We start from the raw sequence: 12,188 nt of genomic DNA on the forward strand, positions 1-12,188 counted from the left end.
ATGGCCCTCCAGGGCAAGATTTTCCACCAATACATGGCAGTACGCACACAGTGAGCCACTGCACACACCTGCTGTTTCCTCATCATTGATTCACCATCTACTCATTTTTACAGTTAATCATAAAATAAAAGTAATCATTCAATGCAAAATAATATTTGTATTTTCATTTTTGCAAATAAAAGTATGGAAGTAAAAAATGCCAAATGTTTTTGAAACAAAAAAGCCTGTTGAATTGCACTACTGGAAAAAAATGGCATTGCATTAAACCTGCTTGCATTTTAATGTTTTGTATTTTTAGGGCTTGCATTTTGATGTTCTGTAATTCAACATGGTTGAATATTTAAAGGGGAACTTGGCAACTATTTCAACTTACTAAAACCGTTTAAAAATCATTTGGATGGTTAAATAACCTGTTCCAGTGAAAATGGTGACTTTCCGCGCTCCCCCCAACGTTCCCAGGCGGAAAACCAACCTTGCAACATGGGTACTAACGTCCCGGTAAGATGGAAATAGGAAGTCTCATGAGAAGCGAGAACGAGCGAGAAACACAAACTGCTTTACGGCAATTCGAAATAAACACACGCACACCCGCCTCAGTGTGTATGATGGATTACCCACCTCGGTAGACATAGCAAGTTGGCCAGCTCCGATAATAACAAATGCACATGAGTAGCGGTAGAAAGGGGGAGGAGGGTGCCGTAAGTGAGTTTTTTTACCACAGTGTTGTGAAATATTCGCCCCACAGCTGTAGGGGGAGCTTATGAGACAATATGCGACAACAAAAGTGAAAATCATCAAAGAAATGGCTAGAGTTGCCGAGTTCCCCTTTAAGCTGTGAATTTTCAATTCAAAACATTTCAAACACATTTTCATTATTGCAAATTAAATAATCCATATTCAACTTTCATATTTCACTTCCAAAATATTCAAACTGTTTAAAAATACAACCTATCATTCAGCAGGCAATTTTCGGTCTATTTTATTTCGCTTTGCAAATCCGCTTCCACAAATTCAGTGGTTCAAATTCGACAGTAAATGCAACATTGATATCCAGGAACTGCAGGAAAACCAGTAGATTACTGAGCATACTCTCCATCTCCTGTTAGTCGACGTCACCAGCAGGGGGTGCAAGCGCGTGTTGTTGACGAAGACCGAGCAACATTTAGAGCAAGCCATTCATCATAAAACTCATTTACAGCAGTTGAGCATGCATTACGTTTTTGTGATGATTATCTGGGTCAGTAGCCTATGCGGAAAAGATGATAAAGGCACAAAAGCTTTGTTTGTTTCATTCATTAACTTCATTGTTACTTTCACTGTGTAGTCTACATCAGTGGTTCCCAACCTTTTTTGTCTGAGACCCCCCTTTTCCCAAGAAAATATTTTAGGGCCCCACTTCACATTTAATGATATTGTAGCTCTTGTAAGCTTGCAGCAAGGATGACAAAATGTTTTGTTTTTAAACCAACAGTATGTTTATTACTATAACCAGATATGTTTATGCACAAATAATAGCATATAATATAGAAAATACTTCAACAACAAAAACAAAAACATCAGTAGGCCATTTGTAATTTAAAAACGTAAGCCTAGGAGTAGCCTATTAATTGGCCCTATTTGAAATGCAATAACAAAAATATCAGTATTCACACTGTTGTGTAGGGAAAAAATAATTAATATAGGCTATTACAAAATGACTGGTGTCTGGGACCTAGTTGAAAACACGTTTTTTGGTCAGCCAGGCGATCATGAATAAAATTGGCTAATGTAATATGATTGTTTGGCGCTCTAGCGATTAATAAACATGCGTTTCGGTGCGACCCGAACCAGTGTAAAATAGTCCCAAAAACACGGTTTGGAAAATGGATTCATGATGTACTCGCTCATTATATAAATTTAGTAAATTTTGAAGACAAAAAAAGTTACAGACTGCTGCTTTAATGCTCACTGTTCAACACTTCAAGACCCCCTGTTGGGAACAGATGACCTACATGTTATCAGCTTTCTCTAACGGGATTATAATCGTTTTCCCTCTATACCTCATCATAGTCAAGGATTCCCCTTCCGTTGGGACAAAACACTTAACATAGCTTAATGGACTAATACATTGATAAAAGACCAAACTCGCACCTTATTGGGGAAGTATGCCTACATGCATGTCTTGCGTTAGATTAAACTGGGAAGGGCCATAGCACTTGCATATTGTTGTCCCATATTGTTAGTTTAACTAAGTCGCTTTGGATAAAAGCGTCTGTTAAATGACTAAATGTAAAATTGGCTTGACATTGGCACATTTACGGACCGTTTCTAAAGTTGCATACAACATTGGTATAGGCCTACACATTTCGAACTTCAATAGCGAACTTCAATTTATTTGAATAAATTGCGCATTATGCATGACACCTACATGAACACTTTACAGTTGGTTTTACGACTAAGTCGTTCTCTTCAAATGCTATAGAGCTCGGGATCGTTTCGTCACATCACGTCACGATGCATTGTGGGAATCACGGTACGGAAGTAGATGTACTGTATAGTAGGCAGTATGTAATTACGTTGGTCATTAGGTAATTTTAGGGTTTAATTTAGGTTAATTTCGACAGGGCAAACGCCTCATAAATCATATAAGTGGTGGTCTTTTTGCTTTGCTTTGTAGTCAACTCTGTTAGCGCTAACTGATAACTGATATTTTTATCACATGGTCAATAGATTTTCAGCTGCCAGAGTTAACTAGCTAGCTACATTTACATTGAATGTATTCATTTAGCAGTTAACTAAAGTTCTGCTGTTCAGATTAACGTTAAAGCAGTAAGTATGTTGCTGTGTTTTGGGAGCAATCTGTTATACTGATGTAGCTGCTAAATCAGCCAAATCAGCATATCAATTCTCGATTAGCAATGTCACCTCGTTTATTCATCTAGATTTTGGTAGATAGACTAGGTTAGTGTTATACTGACAAGCTATGGCATAATTTGTACCTTACACTTCTAGAAAGCATCAGCCAATAGACACACAAATGCAGTGGTAATTTCTAGCTATAGTCTCCTCTGCACTGGACCTTAAATGGTATTCTGTTGCTTAAGCTCTGTATCTTAAAGGTTAAAATGCTTTATTATTACTAATAGCTTACATATTATTCTATTGCTGGAGCTCTGTAGTTTAATTGTTATTATTACATGGCTTGGTTGAATACAAATATTGAATGCGGTCTGTTATTTCTTGATAACAGACCACTGTATGGAAAACAGAGCGTTGCCATGGACACAGTTCTGTTCATTCTGGACCAATGCAATCGTTTTTAAATCAATAAACTCCTTTATTTATCCGGAGATCGGCCGGTTACGCTATTACCTTATTCCAAACCGGCCTTTGCGTTGCCTCTAAAATGGCCGCCGTTACCCACAATGCACCGTTCCAGTATATGCCAGTATATCACTGGGAAGCATATTCTGAGTCCATCTGGTTGCCTGCGAGTTTGGTCTTTTATATCACTGTATTAGTCCATTTAAGCTCCGTTAAGCGTTTTATATGTCCAGCAGGGGAATCCTGAAGTCCTGAGCGAAACCCTAGTAGTCTAATGCATGCAGCACATCGCACCAATATAAAGTTAAGGCAACTAAACAACCAAGAGAAATATTTGTCAAACTCAAATGTAACATTGGATCTGTACATCCGCATTGGGGGAATAACATTATAATCTTGTTCACGGTAGAGAAAGATGTATTTACGGTACACAGGAAAAGTAATCGGGAAGACACTGAATTTCACATAAAAAGCCGTCATAATAATAACAAATAAACTTACATTGTCGTATATGAGTTTTTATGAATGAATGGCTTGGAAGGACTTTTATGAACTGTTGCTCGGTCTTTTACTGTCTATGTTAACAACACGCGCTTGCATCCCCTGCTGGTGATGTCGACTAACAGCAGATGGAGAGTACGCTCGGTAATCTACTGCTTTTCGCAGTTCCTGGATGTCAACGTTGAATTTACTGTCGAGTTTGAACCCCTGAATTTGTGGAAGCGAATTTGCAAAGCGAAATAAAATGGACCGAAAATTGCCTGCTGAATATTATAGGTTGTATTTTTAATCAGTTTGAATATTTTGGAAGTGAAATATGAAAGGTGAATATACATTATTAAATTTTACTAATGAAAATGTTTGAAATGTTTTGAATTTAAATATTCACAGCTTAAATATTCAACCATGCTAAATTTCAGCCCTAAAAATACAATGCATTAAAATACAATGCATTAAAATACAGGCATGATTTATGCAATGCATATTTTTTTCAAGTTTTGCAATTCAACAGGCTTTTTTGTTTCAAAAACATTTGCCATTATTTTACTTCCATACAAAAGGTTTATAAAAAAAAGACTACAAAGCAAAAATGTAAAAATTCAGACACTTAATTTCAGTTAATGACAACTTGCATTTTTTTATATTTGATGGCAGCTTTATTGAATGGTCTCGGCGTTACTACAGATATCGTCTCAGGTGTCAGATGAGAGTTTGTGATTGTGAACTGGTTTGTTTTAAGCATATATGTGTGTGTGTGTGTCCAGGTGCTGCGAGGGCAGCAGTACGGGCGCAGCTGTGACGTATGGAGTGTGGGCTGTGCTATTATAGAGATGTCCTGTGCCAAGCCTCCCTGGAACGCTGAGAAACACTCCAACCACTTGGCACTCATTTTCAAGGTGCGGATTGAACTGCATGTGTGCACATATTAGGACTTTGAGCAAAACAATAATGTAGTCATGTTTACTGAAAATTTAACCCATTTATAATACATGTTACCATGAGTTAATGTAAATGACTGCAGGTGAGTTAAGAACATATTTGACATTTCCTTAATTGTTTTTACACAATCATTTTCATGCTGAACAAATAATACAATTACTAGTTAAAAACATACTAAACCAGTTCTCAGTAGCTTCAGGAAGTGAAAAAGCATATTCATGTATTATAGGTTAAGTTCACTGAGTTTTAACCAGCTTTGTATTGTTAATGTCGGTAATATATGTAAATTAACAATATTTCTGAGGCCATATTTACTCCTGGTATTAAGATGTGTTTGGTTGATCGGAATCGACAATGCTAATACAGGTGTAAACGGGGTCTAAAACACTTTTAGCTTGTCCAGTTTTTGACCACTTCCAGAGGTAGATGAAAACACATTAGACCGGATTGCTTTCATAGTGTAAACAGCCACGATAGACTGTCTACTCTCCAACTACTGACCTAATGCGTAAACATAATGGGAAGAGCGCTAGCCAGATGGGATTTAAACTATCGACTGAAGACGAAAAACAAACACAGCACAATGTTCTCTCACCATTCCTGATTTCTAACACACACTCACAGCGCTCAGCGTAATCTTACGGCTGTCAGAGCAGAAATTAAAGCTGATGCTCCCCGTGTGTTTCTCTCTCGTCTCCGGGCGCGTTTATATGTAAATTGCGTGATCTTATTTTGCCCATTAGATCAAAAGATCTGGAAAAACCCATACATTTACCTGGCCGTAGACCCTCACCTCGAAGAAATCAGGACAGAAGTGGTTGAAAGTGGACTAAAGAGACGGATTAAAACGTGAACGTGAATGTGTCTCCCTCGTCCACTTGTGATCGATCAAAACGCATCTTAACACCAGGAGTAAACAGGGCATCAGCTGCTCCCAGATATCACTGATTGTTCGTCAGCAAAAGTCCACCGGAAGATGCAAATCGAGTGATTTTGACTTGACATTTTTAAATTTTAACCCACAGACAGTCGGATCAACAGAGTCAAAAATGGTTAAAGTTTTTGGCAAAAGGGAACATCAGCTCTTTTTCTTTGTCTTTGATGATGGGCTGAAATTTGACAAACACATAAATACAGTGGTCATATCATGCTTTTTTTAAGCAGCGACTACTAGTAAAAGTAAAACCTATTCTGTGAAGAAAACAAATTTAAAGAGTAATTCATGCTTTTATTACATCTAGATTAGATTACTGTAACTCCCTTTATTTTGAGATTAGTTGGTCAGCTTTATCCCGCTTGCAGACTCTTAACCAGTACTAAAAAACAGGACCACATTACACCGGTTTTACGCTCTCTGCCCTGGTTGCCTGTGCGTTATCGAGTGAATTTTAAAAATCTTCTTTTAGTGTTTAAATCTTTAAACAGTTTGGCTCCTCCTTACCTCGGATATATTGACTGAACTTCGTCCAGTTTCGTCTCCGGTTGTCCAACCAGAGATTGTGCATTCTGAAGTCTCTGCCCTTCTGTGTTCGATCTGCATCATCACTGTCTGTTTTTAAATCTAAGTTTTAAACCCTTTTTTTATTTGGTATATAATCAATGAGGAAGTTATATTGCATTGTTTTTTTATTATTTATATTGTATTTTCTTATTGTTGTGTTTTTATTGTGTAGCACATTGGTCAACCTAGAATGTGATAAATAAATGAATAAAATTGACATTGACATTCTCACTGACTCCTCCCTCAGATTGCCAGCGCCACCACAGCTCCAGGCATCCCCCCGCACCTGTCCCCGGGCCTGCGGGACGTGACCCTGCGCTGCCTGGAGCTCCAGCCCTCGGACCGGCCGGCCTCACGAGAGCTGCTGAAACACCCCATCTTCAGGCACACCTGGTAGAGACGGCACACTACTGAAGCCTGCTCCTGCTGACGCTCTCCTACTGCTAGTCTACACACTTTCTGTCTTTCACAAACAAAACACACTCAATGCAGAGGGCCCTAAATGCTGTATCCTCAATACATGATGCAAAAAACACGATTGCACAGAGTTTCTGTATAAAAGTGCCATTTTTGTTAAGTTTAGATCTCTGCTCAGTCCATTTAGCTTCTGGAAGGCTAGAAATCAGGTGATCTTTTGTAAAATTCAGCCTGAGTAATGGAGTTCAGTGGCTCATCTGTTATACCCCCCTCACATTTAACACATTTGACTTTAGACGGATCTTCATGTCGGGCCTCATGTGTTTTTACACCACGAATGTGTTTTGGTGAAAGACAAATCTCTGCTAGTTGAACTAGCGCACCGCTGAATGTGAATGCTTATAATGCCGGTATGGTTCGCTTTTCATTTCTAAACGGAGATCATGTTGTATAAATGTCTGGTTTTACATGTTTTAGCTTAATGGGTGTAATTGGGATCCTTTTCAAAGCTATCACCCAATTTTAGACTGTGATGTGCGTCTGTAAATCTTGTTTAAGAGTCTCACTGGAACATTATTTCGGATCTCCAGCTCGATTTCAGTTTATATGTCATGATTTGACTTATTTCTTTATTTTGGGTGTCGACTCATCATGATTCAGTTGAAATTTCATTTCCTTTTCAGCTGTTATTTACTCAGCCATGTTATTGGTGCGGTTCTGTTCAAGTTCACGAAATTTTTTGTAAATGATTAAGCTTCCTAAAGGAATATCCAGCTCGCGTAACTGAATATTTCCTCGTATGTTATTTACTCCATTACAAGCGTTGAACATTTCGGTGGAGGGTTCGTATTTAGCTAACAACTTTAGTGCTCGTAAACACTGTTTTTTTTCCCCAAAAACCATTAACATTATGCATGTTATGAAAACATGTCAGGTGTCTGAGCTGTAGCTCTTCAAGCGTTGTTGCTTTTTAGGTTTTCTTCCATTTTTAAAACCATTTTAAAAATACTGATGACCTTATTTGGACACACAAATCTCGAGTTGTAAACGTGACAATTTCAAAATATTTTTTAAAAGTAACGTTATTTAATGCAAGTTCTACTGCTTTATGTGGATAACAGGCTGATCAAGCTTGAAGAGTTAAGATGTAAATATGAATTTTGGTAGCTAAATATATTTTACTTGACTCCTGCATTTTTAAAGCCACACTTCTCATCATAAATATGTATTTTGTTCCTGCGATGTGTTTTTTTTTTTTTTTTTTTCTTTCCTTCTTTTTTTTCCTATGCCTTTATGAAAGCTTTAAAGTTATGCACTCTGTCTTTTTATATACTGGAAAGGTGTCCGTTTCAGTTGGTTTGATAAAATCTAATCAGTATTACTTGAGTTTTCCACATCTTCTTTCATTTCTTCAGTTCTCCTCATCTCACTGCGTTCTGTAATTTCATGGGCTTTTTGTTCTGGGCTGAACGGACCTGTATGAAATGATGCCGTTTCTCGTCACTTGGTGGTACTTTTTATGTGAAGATTGTCTATTGCTGTTTTATTCCAGTCTTTTCTACCTCAGGTGTCCTCTAGAGTTTTCTTCTACCAAAGTTCACTTCTCAATATATATAAATAATAAGTATATATATATATATATATATATATATATATATATATAGAAATATATATTCTTTTATTATAATTTTATATCTCTGACTCTTTGTTTTTTTCCCTCAAAGATCTCCAGGGCTTAAGGGCTAACTTATATTAGCACCTTTTATTGTGCAAATAAATCTCTGGGTTCAGCAAAATAAAATGATAATTGGCTAAAGCTGTATCTTTTAATCCTGTGTAGCTTTTGTCAAAAATGTTTTAATTGTTAGGTTTTTACCCCATTGGAAGCATTTTATAATGAAATCTACCTATTTTGGTCTTTATAGCAAATAAAACGTATAGGAAAATCAGTCTGTTCTTGTGTTTTTTTACTCTTTTTAGTTCAATTTTTGGTCCTTTTATTCTCAGTCAATACAGCAGCACTGGATGTGCTGATTACATGCGGTTCAGTCAATCTAACTGTGGTTTCATTTACATTTGTAAGAAATATGGTCGTCTTAACATGCTAAACTTTCATCGTTGTAACTTCCTTTAGTTTAGCTATGGCCTGTTTTACTATGGTGATGGAAACGACTCGGTTACTAACGTAACCTCGGTTCCCTGAGAGGAGGGAACGAGTATTGCGTAAGTAGCTTACGCTATGGGAAAACTCCTTTTCTCGAGAATATTGAAGTCTTTATGTAAAACGCATTGCAGCTGCACAGCTGACAGCAATGAACGAAGGCAGCTCGGTCATTGGCTGTGCTGCGGCAACTTGCTCGAACCAATGACGGGGCGACTCTGAATGCGCGACCAATGAGCGCGCTTCGCGCCCGCGCGTGTCAGAGCCCGCCAAGATGGGCGTGGCCAAGAGCTATATATTGGGCGCCCCGTCATGAGAGTTCTTTAGGTTAAAACGACTGAAGCGAACTAACCAAGCACAAGCACGGCAGCTTACGCAATACTCGTTCCCTCCTCTCAGGGAACCGAGGTTACGTTAGTAACCGAGTCGTTCCCTTTCGAGATGTCTCTCCTATTGCGTAAGTAGCTTACGCTATGGGAACACCATGCAAAACGCCGTGCGTGCTGAACTTCGCCTTATGATAGCCAGAGGCAGGTGCCTGAGCTAAAAAAGCAAAGTTATCATCCAACTAGCCGGCAGAGGCGAGCTTTATATGTGGGAAAGAATACAGAGCGGCTAGAAGGCGCTCAGTGTGACACAAGCACATACATAATCTAGATACGAACTCGTAGTTCAACTAGCATCATGCTGATAGTACATTGGAATGCAGTGTCGGGACCTGTAGGTTGTAGAACCTGATAAATGTGGACGGTGAGGCCCAGCCTGCCGCCGCACAAATATCCTCGATCGGTATCCCGCTCGACCATGCCCAGGAAGAAGCCACACTCCTGGTGGAGTGTGCTTTGACTCCCCAGGGGCATTGAAGTCCCTTAGCTTCATAAGCCAGCGCTATAGCTTCAACTATCCAGTGAGAGATTCTCTGCTTTGAAACGGCGGAACCTTTCGTGCGGCCGCCAAAGCATACAAACAGTTGTTCTGTCTGTCTGAATAGGGCAGAACGCTCCAAATACACTCTGAGAGCCCTAACGGGGCAGAGTAGATTAGCGTCGTGTTCGTCTGCTGGGGACGATAGCGCAGTTAGGGAGATAACCTGTGCTCTGAAGGGAGTGGTGAGCACTTTAGGAATATACCCATGTTTCGGTCTAAGGACGACCCTGCAGTCGTTAGGTCCGAATTCTAGGCAGGCAGCGCTTGTCGAAAGCGCGTGCAGGTCGCCCACTCTCTTGACCGAGGCGAGTGCCAGCAAGAGCGCAGTCTTGAGCGAGAGCTGTTTAAGGTGCACGGTTCGGAGTGGTTCGAACGGAGGCCCTTTAAGAGCGTCTAGGACAGTAGCTAGGTCCCAGATCGGCACTGAGGGGGGGCGTGAAGGGTTCATCCTCCTAGCGCCCCTTAGGAAACGAATAATTAGGTTGTTTCTTCCCAATGGACGTTCCATTACAGGGTCGTGTGATGCTGTGATGGCCGCCACATATACTTTGAGCGTGGAGGGGGCGCGGCCCGCCTCCAGAAGCCCTTGTAGAAAAGCGAGTACGTTCGTAATCTCGCATGTTTCAGGGTTCAGGCCCTTGGCATTACACCAGACACTGAACACTTTCCATTTCTGGGCATATAAGCGTCTCGTGGAGGGCGCCCGCGCCTCAGCGATGGTTTTTAGTGCTCCGCTCGTGAGGTTCCTGGGAACCCGTTGAGGGGCCATGCATGAAGGGCCCACAGATCGGGGCGGGGATGAAATATCATCCCGTTGGCCTGACTGAGGAGGTCTGGCCTCAGTGGAATCGGCCGTGGTGCAGATTGCATTTGCATCAGATCTGGAAACCATGTTTGGTTCTTCCAGAGTGGGGCTATCAGCAGCACTGCGTTTTTCTCCTCTCTGACCCGACTGATGACCTGCGGTAGCATCGCGATCGGGGGAAAGGCATATAAGGGACGGCTCGGCCAGCTCTGGGCGAGCGCATCCATGCTTTTCGTGAAGAAAAGAGGGCAGTGCGCGTTCTCCTTGGAGGCGAAGAGGTCGATCTCCGCTTTGCCAAAGGTTTTCCATAACCAGTGAATCGTCAGCGGGTTGAGAGCCCATTCTCCTGGGAGAATTTTGTCTCTGGATAGCATGTCCGCCCCCTGGTTCAGGGCACCTGGCACATGCGCTGCTCTCAGCGAGCGCAAGTTGTGCTGGGATCATAAAATGAGTCTCCTGGCCATTGAATGCATGGAGCTCGACCTGAGTCCACCCTGGCGATTTATGTACGATACTACCGTCATGTTGTCCGTTCGGACCAAGACGTGTTCGTTTCTCAGCTGTGGGAGCAGGGCTCTGAGAGCCAAAGCGACCGCTTTCATTTCCAGACAGTTTATGTGTAGGCGCTTCTCCGGGTTTGACCAAAAGCCGGAGACAGGCCTGCCCTCGTAAAGGGCCCCCCAACCTATTTTGGAGGCATCTGTCGTTATCATCTTTCTCCTTGTGTTCACACCCAGACTCACGCCTGACTGGTACCAGTCGGCGGCTTTCCAGTGCGTCAGGGCTTTTATACAGCCGTGGTTCGCTCTGATTAAAAGGTGGCCCGAACGCCACGCGTGAGTAGGGACGCGGCTCTTGAGCCAGCGTTGGAGAGGGCGCATATGCAACAATCCTAGCTGGAGTACGGCCGATGCTGAGGCCATGAGACCGAGCATCCTCTGAAACCGCTTGACGGGGGCGAGCGCGCCCGCCCTGAGTGATGTTGCAAGGCGCCGGATGGTGAGCGCGCGCTCTGATGAGAGACGCGCTGTCATTTGCATCGAGTCTAGAACTATTCCCAGGAAAGAAATCCTCTGGCTGGGAGATAGTATGCTTTTTGCAAAATTGATTCTTAGACCCAGGCATTCTAAATGGCTGATAATCCAAGATCTGTGTGTTATTAACTGACTCTCTGATTGTGCTAGAATCAGCCAATCGTCGAGATAATTCAGTATTCGCACTCCCCTTCGCCTTAGGGGGGAAAGTGCTGCATCCATACATTTCGTGAATGTACGGGGAGCCAGGGACAGGCCGAACGGAAGTACTGTGTACTGGTACGACTGTCCCTCGAAAGCGAATCTCAGAAACGGCCTGTGATGAGGCGCTATTGGAATGTGAAAGTAAGCATCTTTCAGATCCACTGAGAGAAACCAATCTCCTGGGCGTACTTGCGCGAGGATATGCTTGGTTGTTAACATTCTGAACGAGCGAATCATTAGTGCTTTGTTCAGGTGTCTGAGATCTAGGATGGGGCGGAGACCGCCATCCTTTTTCGGGACGAGAAAATAGCGGCTGTAAAAACCTGCCTCGCTCAGAGAGGGGGGAACAGTTTCCACAGCGCCCTTTTCTATTAGTTTGCGCACCTCGGTGCGTAG

At 41.7% G+C, this 12,188-nt stretch overlaps 1 protein-coding gene across 2 annotated transcripts in view; it reads left to right on the forward strand.

Moving 5' to 3' along the window:
• map3k1 (mitogen-activated protein kinase kinase kinase 1, E3 ubiquitin protein ligase) overlaps window positions 1-8,610 on the forward strand; it is a 75,935-nt gene extending 67,325 nt beyond the window's left edge. Inside the window, exons 19-20 of one of the 2 annotated variants that reach the window (XM_077243312.1) lie at window positions 4,569-4,700; window positions 6,492-8,610. In XM_077243312.1, the coding sequence (XP_077099427.1) occupies window positions 4,569-4,700; window positions 6,492-6,641 (282 nt within the window). In that variant the 3' untranslated portion in view covers window positions 6,642-8,610. The remainder of the gene's footprint in view (window positions 1-4,568; window positions 4,701-6,491) is intronic. The other variant, XM_077243313.1, reaches the window with a different exon arrangement.
• Window positions 8,611-12,188: the final 3,578 nt, after the last annotated feature.

The sequence above is a fragment of the Siphateles boraxobius genome, unplaced genomic scaffold, assembly GCF_051911475.1.
Source record: "Siphateles boraxobius isolate OS27281-9 unplaced genomic scaffold, OSU_SipBor_1 25, whole genome shotgun sequence".
In the NCBI taxonomy this organism is placed as follows: Eukaryota; Metazoa; Chordata; class Actinopteri; order Cypriniformes; family Leuciscidae; genus Siphateles; species Siphateles boraxobius.